Genomic DNA, 14,965 nt, shown 5'->3' on the forward strand with positions numbered 1-14,965 from the left:
TAAAGAAAGCAGAGTACAATCGATACTCAGTTATGCAGAATAAGAGAAATAAGGGATCCTCGGAGCGGGAGTGGTGGCACACACCCGTAATCCCAGCACTTGGGAGGCTAAGGTGGGAAGAGCACCAGCCTCGGCTACATATTGAGTTCAAGGCTAGTCTGAACCACATGGTGAGACCCTGCCTCAAAAAAAGAGAGAGAGAGAAAGAGAAATAAAGGATCAAATTTGATACTGCAGGAAAAGTCACTAAAGAAGAGTACTGAAGTTTATTTTGAGGAAGTAAAGGGCAAAACTTGGATGTTTGAAGAAGATTTCAGATGGCAGAAGCAATGAAAAAAGCAGATGTTCAAGGAAACTATAGGAAAACATTTTTGGGTCTAGCTCTCCAAAGCGGCGCTCCTGGGAGGCTGCGGGGAGCCTTTGGGTCTCTGGGGTGCCAGTGAAGGAGCTAGTGGAACCCTAAACCTCCCTGCCTGCCTCTCCTTCCTGTCCCAGAGAGGAGGTGAATGGCTTTGCTGCTCCAGCCCCTCCTTATGCGCTAGAGGCCTGAAAGCAACAAACTTGACCAATGGGGGATAGAAACCTCCCAAACTGGAGTGAAAATAAGCATGTTCTTTCTGTTCATGATTATCTCAGGCATTTGCTACACTCATAGAAAGCGGGGCGATATGAGGCAGAATAAAATTTTAGCTAAATAAGCCCCAGCGTCACAGTAGTACAAGGTATAGTATGAATAGGCTTCCTGTGAAACTGACCCAGTCCTCCTGCTGGTGGGAACATGTCAGAGACAAATGCAATGTGTTTCTTGTTGCTGTTTATTAGAGGAAAATTTGCTTGTGGTTTCAAAGCATCACGTAGCTCTTGAGTCATGACTTAAAAAAATACCTTTAAAGATGTAGTCTTTCATGTGACCTTTTTTTTTTAAAGAGAAGATAGGGAAAGGGGTTATGTTTCTTCAGTTCTGTCTTCATGGCTCAAATTATGCTGTCAGAACAACTTTTCATTAATGCAAGATGTCTAAGTGCCTTAACAATTTCATAAAAAGCCGAGTTCAAGTACGTAACAACACTGTGTATTGATTGCAAGTTGAATTATAAATTACTCAAAGCTGTCCAAGTCACAGCCAGTGCTGCCTGTTTTTTCTCAGTGTGATAATTTACCTATACGGTTTGGAAGCGGCAAAACTGTATTAGGTGCTGAAATTAAAAAACAGAAACAAACTCATTATATTAAAAATAAGGCATAAGCCAGCAAAACTGAGGTCATTTCCTGCATTATGACATAACTTCTTTACCCAGCTATCTTCTTTTTTTTTTTTTTTTTGTACGAGGGATCAAACTTGGGTCCTTGCACTTACAAGGCAGGCAGCAGAACCACTAAATCCCTGGCCCCTACTCTGCTATCATTTTAGAGGAAAGTTGTAGTGTATTTAATTATTCGACTATTGAAAAAAATCATTGAGGCCGGGGACTTAGCTCAGTGGTGCCGCTGCCTGCCCCATAAGCACAAGGACCCAAGTTCAATCCCCGGTACCAAAAAAAAAATCAGTGTATAATTTTTCATTTTTATAAAATGCAAGTTGGTCATGTGAAATATTGGCAGAATCTATTCTTCATATTAGTAAATTTTATGCATAGGGTTGAAAAAGCACCTCACACAACTGCATGTTGTTTAGGAAAAGCATAACATCCCATAGGTTAATTGAACCAATGCCTCTCAGCTGGGATCCATCAGTGTCGGATCCAGGCTGTCTGTCTGAACTCGGTTTCTCTACTTTTTTCTACTATTGCACTGGTCAGCTTTGCACCCCTGGGACCAAATATCCAACAACTTAGAGAAGGGAAGGTTTCTTTTTGCTCAGTTTCAGAGAATGCAGTCCATGGCTGGCTGACTTCAAGGCAGAAGCATTCGGGCACAGGGGAGCGAAGTGCTGCTTCATAGCACCCAGGAAGCAGAGCAGAGGAGCAGAGATAAGGGTCAGGACCCTGCACGGTCCCCAAGTTCACATCCTGAGCACCCAAATCACTGGAAGTGGCCTTGCTAATCTGCTGGGCCCTCCCAAGCCAGTCAGGCCAACCTCCAGCTTAGCTGCCACCCCAGCATGGTCATTGTTTCTTATCTTATCTTTTGTGGTGTGTGTTGGTCCCTGTGAATGCTTGCACAGTCCCCTGTGTATTGGTGTACCATAGCCTGAGGAAAACTAAATTTACAACAAAAGCATGTATGTAGATAGATTTAGCTCTTAAAGACAGCTAAGCACAATCTCAAACAACAAAGTATTTTTACTGAGCCACCAGCCTGGTTGGTTGAAATCAGATATTGGAGTTATCCTTTATTTAAAAAAATAAGGGCAAACCATGATCCAAAGAGACAGGTCCCAAGCAAGGACAGCCTGTATGATCACGTAGCAGAATTGGCTGTTTTTCTTCCGTGCACAGTGATACCATCTGCTGCTGTTTCAGCACGGTTTGTTTTTTTTTCATTTTGAACTTTTCCTGAAAAATTTAAATCCTAAGTGCTGTACACAACTTCAACAATCATCAGTCATTTGCCATACTGTTTATCTTTCCTGCACTTGGAAAAATCCTCTCGGGGAGCCCAGGGATGTGGCTCAGTGGTAGAGGGCTTGCCCTGCATGCAGGGGGAGCCAAGTTTTATCCACAGCACAATTAATTAATTAATTTTAAAAATTGTTTTGATTGGAACATAGTAAAGCAAGCTCCAAAAGTTGTTTCATCTTACCCTTAAATATTTCAGTTTGTGTATTTTTACAAAACAGTAATGCACATTTTCTTACACAAGCACAGGCCATTATTTTATCTAATACTATTAGCAGTAATTTCTTCGCATTACCTAATAGAAATCCATACTCAATTTTTTATTGATTTATCTTGTGGTGCAAGGCTTTGAACTGAGGGAGGGCTTCATGCATGTTAGGCAACATCCTGAGCTCCTCAAATGTTTCCTTGTCGAAAAGCTTTCCAAAAGAATAAATAAATAAAAGGCTCCCTGACACCTGTAACCAGACGTGACGCACTGTCCATTGAGTTCTCCCCATCCCCGGCCCCAGGCTGAGCTCTACTGAGAAAACCAGGTCGGTTGCTGTATAGCACTGAGGCAGACAGTGTCCCTGTGGTCCTCTGGCTGTCTCTGTACTGCCTATGGTAAGAGCTCCGTTGTGTTTGACTGTCTGAGACGAGCTCTCACTGTGTAGCTCACTAGGCATCCCAGGGTGACCTTGATCGAGCTCATGGTGATCCTCCTGCCTCAGCCTCCCGAGGGCTGAGATTACAGGTGTGCACCACTACGCCTGGCTAAGAGGTCAGTTTCAAAGGCTCAAATCGATACAGCTTCAATTTGGTTGTCAAGAGTGCATGATAGGTGGGTGTGCAGTTCCTGCTCACACTGCATGTGTCTCGGGCGTTTTAACTTCAGTGACGCTAAGCCTGGCCCCTACTAAGAGCCCTGGCCCTTCATTGTAAATCCCTAACAACTCTTCACCTAATGACTTCAGAACAGACTGATGACCTTTAAATCATTTATTTGAAAGTAAAAATGGAGAGTTTTCCCAATTTTATTATTTCTTCTGTATTTGCTAGGTAGAATTCTTTAGAAGAATTTTTCTTTGTCAATTAGTTCAGTATAGATTGAAATAGTTTGCAGCAGAGAGAGAAAATACATTTTTATTTCTTCACTTTTAGCATCAGTCTGACAGTAATGAGCTGATGCTGGGGACCCTCAGGTGTCCAGCGAATCTCATTATCTGTCTCCTTCTCTCCCCTCTCCACTCTCCTCTTTATTCCCTTCGATTTGAGCTCTTTTTCTAAACTCAACATTTGACTCACAGTCGTGATCATTTCTTTTGCTTCTTTCCGTCTTTATAGTATATCCCACTGAATATTGACAGTAATGCTGTTTCTAAGATTATGTGGAATAATTCTCTTCTCTGTTAGAATATGGCATCATCAACTTAATTTCTAGTTAAAGTTATCTGGTTTGCTTTTAGTATTTTAAAGATTGATGATGAATTTTTTAATTATATAAAAATGTACACCATAGCAAGGAGAAAACTATAAAAATAAAAAAACTTTGCTTCTTGCCAGGTGTGGTGATGGATGTCTGTACTCCCAGCACTTAGGATGCTGAGGCAGGAGAACTGCCACAAGTTTGAGGCCAGCTTGTGCTACATAGTGAGACCCTACCTCAAATAAAACCAAATGCAAACAAACAAAAAACTCTGTTTCCAACCCACCTTCTCTACCCTTCTTCTCACTGTAATCTTTTTAATTATTTTTCATTTATCCATCCCCACCCCTTTTGAGACAGGGTCTTGCTATGTAGTCCAAGCTGGCCTTAAATTCCATTTGTAGCCCAGATTGACCTCAAAGTCATGATGATCCTCCTGCCTCAGCCTCCTGAGTGCTGGGGTTATAGGTGTGTGCTACCACTCCTGGCAATAATCCCTTTTTTCTGGTACTGGGGATCAAATTCAGGACCTTGTACTTGTGAGGCAGGTGCAGTGCCACTGAGCTACATCCCCAGTCCCTAATCCTTTTTTTAAAAAAGCAAATCTACTAGTATTTGTTTTGGTGAAACTAGTTAGCAACCATTTCATTTGGAGGTTTAGGTATTCATATGTAAAAGTGTTATACATTTGTTATATATGTGCATATTTCATATACGTATATACTCTATCTTAAAGTGCTCATAATATTCATTAATTTCAGTAAGCCTTTTCTGCTAATTATTAAAGTCTGACTACATTAAAAATTAATGATGTGAAGCAAATATTTCTACATTAAAAGATACAATAGCACTAACATTCCAGGCTTTTTCCTATTCCTAGAGATTTAAGTTTTAGCTTGGTTTGGGGAAATTGTGACTTAATTAATTTTTGAGAAATAAAAAACTAAACAGAGACTAATGTTATGGCTTATCTCTAGATGTCCCCCCAAAGCCTCATGTACTCATAGGCAGAGCTTTTGGGAGTGACTGGATCATGGGTGTGTGATACTGGGTCATGAGTGTGAGGCACTGGATCAGTCCACTGATGGGTTTATAGCTGGGTGGGCTGTTAGAAGGTGAAGCCTAGTGGGAAGAGGTGAGTCACTGTGGCCGTGGCATGGACAGATATATACGTCCCTCCTCCTCCCTTGATAGCTCATTGTGTCCCTGCCTGCTATGCCATGGACTGTTTTGCCTCTGCCAGGCCCCTCTGTCATGCTGCCTATGGACTGAAACATCTTCAAACTCTGAACCAGAATAAACCTTTCCTCCTTATAGTTGTTGGTGTCTGGTATTATGTCTCAGCCACAAGAAAGTAACTAAGACACTCAGCATGTAAAGTTTCCTATCCTGTGGTGAAACATGATAGATGCCAGACAACTCTGCTTAGAGTTGTTGAGGCAGTCTATTAATGGAGGAGGAGGCCTACCTTCCTTCCTGCTGAGATTCCGGGCAGGTGAGAGGGCTTACTGAAGAAATTAATGACTACTTACTTCACAAAGCAGGACACCAGAAGACAATGAAAAGTGTCCATCTAGAAAGAATGACACTGACACCCTAAAAGTTGTTAAATTGGAGTTTACAGAAGAAAGAAAATCAAGGATACTACAGACATAAGTGCTGATGAAGTTGTGTTCTCAGACAAGCTTCATTCAAAAGTACAAAGCTATGAAGAGAGCTCAAAGGGCCTGTGCCTGGTTCTTGTCTGCCTGAGTGTCCCTTAAGTATATTCTTTGTCTTACATGTCTTCAGGTAGAAGAGGACTGGAGGTACAAGCCCACTGAGGACTCATAAAGTGCTGTAAATAATTATTTGGAAATACTGTAGAGCACTTGGCCTTCTTTAATATCATGTCTCTGATCCCTGAGAGCAGTGGACTTGCTCCTCACAGTCAAGTAGCCACTTACCAACCCCCATATGCAATGGCACTGTTCTTTCAAACTCTGCCTGGGCCAAGGCAATTCCAAGTCCCAGGAAGGTCTTATACAGAAGAGGAGAAAGAAACCCATTCAGTTACAAAATCTCACATGATGATTCTCATATATAGACAGCTAATGTTAGCTTTCACTTTGTTACACTGTGCTCACAAGTGAATCCTAACTCCTTCCCAACACACACACACATACACACATGCACACACACTTGAGAAAGTCTAAATATATGGCCCTCCTCCTCCCTTGACAGCTTTTTGCCTCCCTGCCTGCCATGCCATGGACTGTTTCACCTCTGCCAGGCCCCTCTGTCATGTTGCCTATGGACAAACCTGTAGACTCTCCTTTGAGCCGTCCCATCCACATGAGATGACTGAGGAGCCTGTCCCTTTGTTTCAGGTTCTAATAAAACCTGTCATGGCCACACCTCTTGTCTGACTCTTCCTCGGCCTGAGTCTGTGGAGAGTGTGATGTTTGTCTGAAACTGTTGTCTTTTCTGCAGTGTCTCCATTTGTTTTGATTTGGTTTAGTTTTGGTTTTTGTTGTTATTTGAGACAGGGGCTTGCTATGCAGTTCAGGCTGGCCTCAAACTCTCAATGATCCTCCCACCTCAGCCTCCCAAGTGCTGGGATTACAGGTGTGCACCACCATACCTGGAAGCAGTACCTCCCTTGGCATTGCAAGCTACAGAATTTACCCAACATGCTCTTCTCTGCCATCCTTCTCTTGTAGCATTGGGCACAAAGGAGTCACACAACAAGGAAGAGTTTTGATCACACCTGATTTAGCCTTGCAGTCTGTCAGTGTTATCAGCCCTGGTAAACAGAGGGACCTACTAAAGATGGAAGCCAAACCTGTGTTGATCACTCAGGGCTAGCAATCCTCGTGTCAAAATGCCTCTTTTCTTGTATAATGACTTTTCTAGTTTAGGAATTGCGGTGCTACTGCAGCACCATACTTTATCTGGGTCTTTTTCTTTGGCTGTTTTTCAGCTTCCAGTCATATTCAGCTTTTTTCCTTGTTATTCTCATCTGTGATAACATAATCGGCGTTTTGTCTGAATAGGTCTTGGGATATATCTTTCTAAAACTTAAAAATTGATGGGGCTGGGCATGGTAGCACACGCCTGTAATCTCAGCACTTGAGTGACTGAGGGGAAGGTCGCTGTGAGTTCAACACTGGCCTGGGTTACATAGTGAGTTCAAAGCCAGCCTGAACTACATAAGCAACACCTTGTCTCAAAGCTCTCCCCTGCAAAAAATTGAGAGGTAGTAATACCTATTTATGAGGTACAATGTGATATTTTGAAATGTATGCAATGTATAATGATCAGATTAAGGTAATCACATACCCATCAACTCAACATCTATTATTGTTTTGTGTGTCAGGAAACTTCAATATCCTTTCTGCAGTTAATCGTTGTCAACCGTAGCTATCTGGTCCTCCTATCCAACTGCACTATCCTGCCCATTAACCATCTTGTTTTCCCCTTACATGTTTGACACTGATTCCCTCCACAGTCCCCTGCTCTAACTGCCAACATACCCTCTAGAAATTCCACTTGGCTTCCCTAAAGGTCAATTTTAAATTAAACTGTATGACTTTCCTGACTTATTGCTTTCTCTTCCCTTCCATCCATTCACATCTACCCCATTAGCTTTCCTATTTTTATAGATGGTCTTGCTACTTTATATTCTAGAACACCAGTCTAAAACACTGGACATTTTCACTGACACTTTTTACGCCCTTGGTATCCAACTTACACCTTCCTAGAAGTCAAACCCAGACAGTCACTGTATCTTAATGCTTTTCCTTCAAGATCTTTTACAGCCTCCTCTTGGGTTTGATGGAATACTGAGTTTAGGCTTTCTACCTAAATGACACCAACTTTACCAGCATTATAACAGAAAGTCTCAGATTTGCATTCTGAAACTGAGGATACCAATTATTTTCCCAACTCCTCAGGGTGACACCTGCTATGTTTTTTCGTCTTTGGTGTGCTGATTTACAGGAGGTCTCTCCTTCTTCAGGATATCATTGTCTGTGGTTTTAACTGCCTCAACCAACCACAGCCTGAACACATTAGATGGAAAATTCCAAAAGCAACCTACATGTTTTAAATTGCACACTGCTCTACATCACACAATAAAATCATGCGAGTCCTACTCTGTCCTACTCTGTCCTGCCAGCACCTGAATCCATGCTTTTATTCTGGGGACGCTGCTGCCTGTCAGCCCCTTGGGACCACCTTGGTGAACGCTATGGGTCAGATGCTTGTGTTCATGAATATGTACGTGGTTGCCTACTCTGGGTCCTGCTGTTCATGCCCTTTGCCCCACTTCTTCTCATTCCCTGGGCATTGTATCATTTCACACCATCATAAGGAGGGCGAGCATGTTGTATCACTCTAGTTCAGTGATGGCGAACTTTTTAGAGCTTCCAATGATGACAAACAGCCAGCTCTGGCAACTAGCTGAGTTGATTAGTGTTCTTGATTGCTTACTGTATTTAACTTTAAACTTTCTCATGAGTATGTGTGAAAGGCTTCGTGCTTTCTGCGGCCTCAGGCCTCACAAGGGGTGTGGAACAAATCCTCGGCATACCAAACAGAATTGCTGTACAGTAAGGGGCTAGAATTGAGTTTAGCTATAAGGGACATCTGGGCCAAAATCTATGCAGCTCAAACAAAATAGATGTGCAATTCAGAGAGACGCAGGCCATTGCACATAGGACCATGGGTCCTTCTGTGTTATTGTTCCTTCGTGTCAGATGTGTTCCCTAAAGCATTTCATGGTCCAAAATGGATTTTGAACTCTGTCATCATTTCAGTTAGCAAGGGAAAAGAATTGGAGAAGCAACGGCCTTGGCTTGCTGCAAGAAACTCATTGTGTGTTGCACTATGCTGTTGCTTTCACCTTTGGTTGAAACCCATGCTCATGGTCAAGCAGTTTCATTCTGATGACTGTGAACTGTGGTTAAATGATTTTGTCCCCTGCAAATCTAAGGCTGAAACTTGATACAATGGTTGGAAGGTATGGGCATCGGGAGGTAGAGTGTCCTGGGGCATCTGGCCTCGTGACTGGCGTTGGTTCTCCCAGCAAAGGTCAATGGAAGTGGTCTCTCTTTCCTTCTTTCTGTCCCCTGGACCTCATTCCTTCCCTCTTGAGGATGCTGCATCCAGGCTCACACCAACCTACCAACCCAAACACTCCAGAACACTCCAGGCACAACTGTCTCTGTCTTTTGAACTAGAGGGACGTCAATTCAGCAGCCAATCAGATACTTACTTTGTAGTAGCCTCATCAGTGTAACCTCAAAGACTAAAGCATTATTTGAATTTTCCTTCTTTAAATTAGGTTGAAGGAAGGACCTAAGACCGACATGGCCTGTCTCCCACCTGCTATTGTTTGGTGCATTGCCAGACAAGGAGAACAACTGGATGATCCAACTGTAAGACAGTGTCACATGCTCGGTTATTAGGGAGTGGCTGTGTACCATATACGATAATGTGTATTATCTTCTTAGTATCATACATAACTTTATACATATAAATGTATATATGGTACACTATACATAGAAAAAAGAAGACAATCCAATAATAAAAGTTTGTTAACTGTCTACACTTATCTCTTTTTCATTATGTTAGAAATGTGGGGACAGTACTTTAGATGTGAATTTACAAGTTAGCTGGAGAGATGAGTTATAATTCAGGCAAGTAGAATCTTCTTTAGGAAAACAATATCAATGCATATACTTTAGTACTAATCAATGTGATCAAATAAGGAGAAAAAGAATGTAAAGGAGGAATGCTTTTGGCTCACGGTTTCAGAGGTTCCAGTCCATGGTAGGCTGGTTCCATGGCTGTGTGGGATGTGGAGGAGCAAAGCTCCTCAGCTCATGGCAGCCAAGAAGCAGAGAGAAGGGGAAAGAGACAGAGAGGAAGGGGCCAAGGACCAGATATTATCTCAGAGTTCATGTCCCCACGATCTTCCTTCAATGAGACCCCACCTCCTGTCTCCATCACCTCCCAATGTGTCACCAAATTATGACCCCATCAATGATTGAACCATGGATGGAGGAGTATCTCATGGTCCAATCACTTCTCAAAACCCCATCAACCAGGGTTTCAACAGAATGAGCCTTTTGGAGGGGGGCATTTTGGATAACAACCAACACAACTTCCTTTCCTTAGTCTAAAAAAATCCTAAAGATTAATATTAAATAATAATGGAAGGAAAAGACAAGAAAAGATCCTTGATTTTATTTCAGAACAGTACATTTCCAAAAATTCCGAGGACTCAGGTATGGAAAAAGTTAGTATAATAAAAAAGGTATTTGGCCCCATGATCTTTGAATTATTTTCCCTGAAATGACAGTGGAGTCTGCTGATTCTCTTTGTAACCTATGGCCTGTGTTTTTTAATTGTATGTATAATCTCTGGGGATGGGGGGTGCAAATGGAATTTACGCCCATGGCCTTGGTTTAAATTCAATTTAAGCCTGCAATTAAATGCATAGGCTTCTCTTAACATAATCATATTTACCTGAAGAATCTAAGGGCAGTATGGCCGCTGTAGCATGAATACATCACTCTGTGTTCTTCTCACTTCATGAAACCCTTTCACAATTCTGTGATATTGGTTTATCTGGTGCCATGGATCCCTGTTTAACAGATGAATAAGCTATGGCTCAGTCACTGAACTTCAGGCCACAGACTTCATGAGGGGTTGCCCAGACTCAATTTCAACTCTTTTACTCTAGGCAGTATTTGGTATTATACCACTGCTAAGGCTTGTATCTAAATGTTTCCTCAAAGTCTCATGTGCTCATAGGTGGAGTGCTTCAGAACTGGCTGGATCTAGGGTGTGCGATCCTGGCATTAAAGGTGTGTGGCACTAAATTAGTCCACTGACTGGAATTAGCAGGGTTCTGAGTGGCACCACACAAAGGCTGGCAGCTTAGATGGGATCAAAAGGCAAGGCAGGCTGGCTGCTTGCTGCTGCATGCTGCCTTCTACTTGCCATGCCATGGATTATTTCTCCTCTGCTATGCCACTGCTATGCCTCTGCTATGCCTTGGAGCCAGCTGACTACAGACTGAAACCTCTACAAACTGCAAGCTACAATAGGCCTTTCCTTGTTTAACTTTGAGTGTCCAGTATTTTGTCTCAGAAAGGAAAAAAGTAACTAAGACAACCACTTTGTTGCTTACTAACTGACAGCTGAATAAGGCCTTGAAAGCACATTTTTCCCTAGATGTCCTAGGTGAAATGAATCAAGATCAATCTCTTTTTTCCTAAGGTGCTGAGGATTGAACCCAGGGCTTCATGCATGCTAGGCAAGGGCTCCACCACTGGGCTACACTCCTAGCCCAAGAACCAAGATTCTAGTGTGAAATACAGGCTTTGAAATAACTGGGAAATCTGTTCCTATTTTTTAAAAAATAGGCATTTATAGAAAAATATAGTTGAGAAATTAAAAATTCTCAAGTGTGAGACTTTCAAATTCTCTACAAAAAGTTATAACAATAGTAGTTAACCTACATGCTAATGTTTGAGAGAAAATAGTAACTGGTCACAAAAATTCTGGCTTTTAGGAAAAGGCTATTAGGGATCCAGTCAATAGAGGGTCATCTATTTCATACCAATGTTATCTTTTTATGACAAGAGGGCACTTATCAAGTAGTTACTTGATATGGCATTGAATGAAAATAATTACATAGTTCTGGCTAGGTATATTCCATAAACACACATAAATGTTTTATCACAAACACAAGTACAGGAACGATAAGCCAAGACTATTAGCACATATGCAGTATTGCCTTTTCCAGAGCAGGAAAGGAAGTAGATGAAATCATTACACAACTGCTGTGAAAAGAGGAAAAACTAATATTGTCCTGTTCTCTGAAAGAGAAGGAAAACTACTGAGTGTAATGAACTAATTGTGGATTTTAGTTCCGAAGCTGAGCGACTTGGCTTTGCATACTTACAGAAAGATTCAGGCCCAGTGTTTCTGGTCAACGGAAGCAAATATGTTAATCAAGAAAAAAAGGCTTAGGAATAAGATACTTTATTTCAGCCTTCTCCAGCATCGGATGTAAATGATACTTACTGAGCACTTCCTGTATATACATTGTATACCTTCTCCCTTGTTTCAACAGCAGTGCGAAAACAGACGGGACTTTCCCCTTGTCTCAGGAAAGAGGCTGATGCCAGAGACACGGGAGGCAGACCTGGAAGTCCCGCCTGCTGCTCCTGGGCTGTTTTGCCACCAGGCTGAATGGGCGGCGAGCGGGCAAGGACAGCAAGTGGCCGCGAGTGCAGGGCTCGGGTCAGGTCGCCCATCACACGGCTCTGGGCTCTTCACCGCCATCCCGGAGCCCCAGCATCACCCTAATACCTCAGTCCCAAGGATCAGAAATAAGTATGGGCATCAACATTACTGCAGCCTCTTCTCTAGATCACCCACCAGGCAGGCAGAGGTCCCATGATCTGACAAAGCCTCTCTCACTGATATTGGCCAGAGGACAGGGGACTGTACGCAGCACCCACGGTGTTAGCCGAAAGACTGTGCACAGCACCCAGCATGGTGTTGGCCGGAGGACGGGGGACCGCGCGCAGCACCCACGTTGTTGGCCAGAGGCCAGGGCACTATGCGCAGCACGCAGGCAGCGGGTGTTGGAGGACGGGAGGCCTGTGTGCGGCACGCAGCACGGTGTTGGCTCAAGGACTGGGCGTTGCGCGCAGCACGCCCGCCCCGACCCACGATGCGTACAGCTGTCCATCACGCAGCCTGAAGGCTAAGGCTCTGAGCTCTCCTAAATCCGCTCGGACAGCAGGCGCGGGCGCAGGCCTGGTCGTTGGGCTCCAGACGACCCAGCACCTGTCAGCGTCACGGAGCGGGGCGCGGGGATGGCGGGACGGCTGGGGCAGCGAGGACGACGCAGGTGCGCGTGCCGCCTCGTGACACGTGACCGCGCCGCCCTCGCGCACCTCCCCGCCCGCCGCCAAGCCCTTCGCTTCTGTTCCCAGCCGTCCGCCTTCCCCCACTCCCAGCCCATCCGCCAATCGCGGCTCGAGTTCGGAAGTACCCGCCCCTCCGCCTTGTCTTTCGCCTGCTCATAGGCTGAGGCCTGGAGGACGCGTCCTGAGGGCGGGCGGCGGCCATTGGTGGGATGAGCAGCCCGAGTTCCCGGATGAGGGAACATTCTGCAGTATAAAGGCAGCGGGGAAGGCGGGAGACAGCGCAGTTTGAATCGCGGTGCGGCGGAGCGGTAGCGGTGGGTCCCGCTGCGTGTCGGACCGGCCTGTTTACTGCCTGCGTGCTTGCGCCTCAGCGGAATTGGAAATGGTAGGGTCCACAGCGGCGGCGCGGGCTGGGCCGGCCGCGATGGCCCTTGGGCAGGGCGGGGGCGCCGGCGCTGGGCCTCGGCCTCGCGGCGGCGGCGGTTGGCGGGAGCGCGCGGCGGCGGGGGCGCGCGCGGGGGAGGGGCACCCGTAACCCTATCTCCGTGCTCGGCGCAGGCTGGCGGGAAGGCCGGGAAGGACTCCGGAAAGGCCAAGACAAAGGCGGTTTCCCGCTCGCAGCGGGCCGGCCTGCAGGTCAGTGGCGTTGCACCTCGCGGCCGGCGTGGGGGGCGCGGGGGCGCAGGTCACGTGGGCGCGCCACGGTCCCCACCTCCGACTCTGCCCTCCTTGTGCAGTTCCCCGTGGGCCGCATCCACCGACACCTGAAGTCCAGGACGACCAGCCACGGGCGCGTGGGCGCCACGGCCGCCGTGTACAGCGCGGCCATCCTGGAGTACCTCACGGCGGAGGTGCGGGGTCGGGCCGGGATGGGTCGGGCGGTGCGGGGACGCCAGGGGGAGCCCGCGCCCGGGAGGCGGCGCCGATCCCCGCGCTCTGTCAGTCGGGCGGGGGGCCCGCGGCTCCGGTCTGTGCAGCCCGCCCGCGAGGAAGCGGGAAGGCTGAGTGGGCTCTGCCTTTCAGGTGCTTGAACTGGCAGGAAATGCATCCAAAGACCTGAAGGTGAAGCGCATTACCCCACGCCACTTGCAGCTTGCCATTCGTGGGGATGAAGAATTGGACTCGCTCATCAAGGCTACGATTGCTGGTGGTGGTACGTAATTGCTAAAATCTTATTTTAAATTCTCTTACAAAAGGGAGGGATTCGTTAATCCCCACTAGTATTTAGTCCAGGAGTGGGCATTCAAGAATGTTTACATTGCAGTATGTGAAAGTATATGAAATCAATCTGTGTGTTTGTTCACCTCATAATTGAACTTGACGTTTTTAAAGACATCTAGGTTGAACAGTAGACCGCCTTGGTTTGAAGTGTATGTGTACTGAAAATAGAATTAATGCTGTCACTTTCCTAGGTGTCATCCCACATATCCACAAGTCTCTGATTGGGAAGAAAGGACAACAGAAGACTGTGTAAAGGATGCCTGGATTCCTTATTATCTCAGGACTTTACTCTTAACAGCTGTCCAGTGTTGGTGATTCCAGTGGACTGTATCTCTGTGAAAAACACAATTTTGCCTTTTTGTAATTCTATTTGAGCAAGGTGGAAGTTTAATTAGCTTTCCAACCGACCAAATTTCTGCATTCGAGTCTTAACCATATTTAAGTGTTACTGTGGCTTCAAAGAAGCTATTGATTCTGAAGTGTAGCGGGTTTTGATTGAGTTGACTGTTTTTAAAACTGTTTGGATTTTAATTGTGATGCAGAAGTTATAGTAACAAACATTTGGTTTTGTACAGACATTATTTCCACTCTGGTGGATAAGTTCAATAAAGGTCATATCCCAAACCGGGTCTCCTTTGCTTGATTGAAATAAGTTGTTTGTTGTGACTTATCTCATTCAGCAGTAATCAAGCACTTCCTTGCCGGGGGAATCCAGTAATCTGTTGATCAGCAAAGTCAGCCCAGCACCATATCTAGCGTTACACACTGGGATTCTTAAGAGGGTCTGGCGGGTGGGCTGGGAGCCCGCGGCCGAGCTCGGGCAGTTGCTCCTCACTGCTCCTAGA

At 45.2% G+C, this 14,965-nt stretch overlaps 1 protein-coding gene across 1 annotated transcript; it reads left to right on the forward strand.

The window, feature by feature from the left end:
* The first annotated feature begins 13,096 nt into the window (after nucleotides 1–13,096).
* Nucleotides 13,097–14,744, forward strand: H2az1 (H2A.Z variant histone 1). The gene is made up of 5 exons (XM_004866278.4): nucleotides 13,097–13,284; nucleotides 13,458–13,535; nucleotides 13,637–13,750; nucleotides 13,923–14,052; nucleotides 14,312–14,744. Exons 1-5 carry the CDS (start codon nucleotides 13,282–13,284, stop codon nucleotides 14,371–14,373), a joined length of 387 nt encoding a protein of 128 aa, XP_004866335.1. The 5' UTR covers nucleotides 13,097–13,281; the 3' UTR covers nucleotides 14,374–14,744.
* Nucleotides 14,745–14,965: the final 221 nt, after the last annotated feature.

Source organism: Heterocephalus glaber, unplaced genomic scaffold (assembly GCF_053883595.1).
Source record: "Heterocephalus glaber isolate CG9 unplaced genomic scaffold, H.glaber_assembly_v1.0 deba00001688, whole genome shotgun sequence".
In the NCBI taxonomy this organism is placed as follows: Eukaryota; Metazoa; Chordata; class Mammalia; order Rodentia; family Bathyergidae; genus Heterocephalus; species Heterocephalus glaber.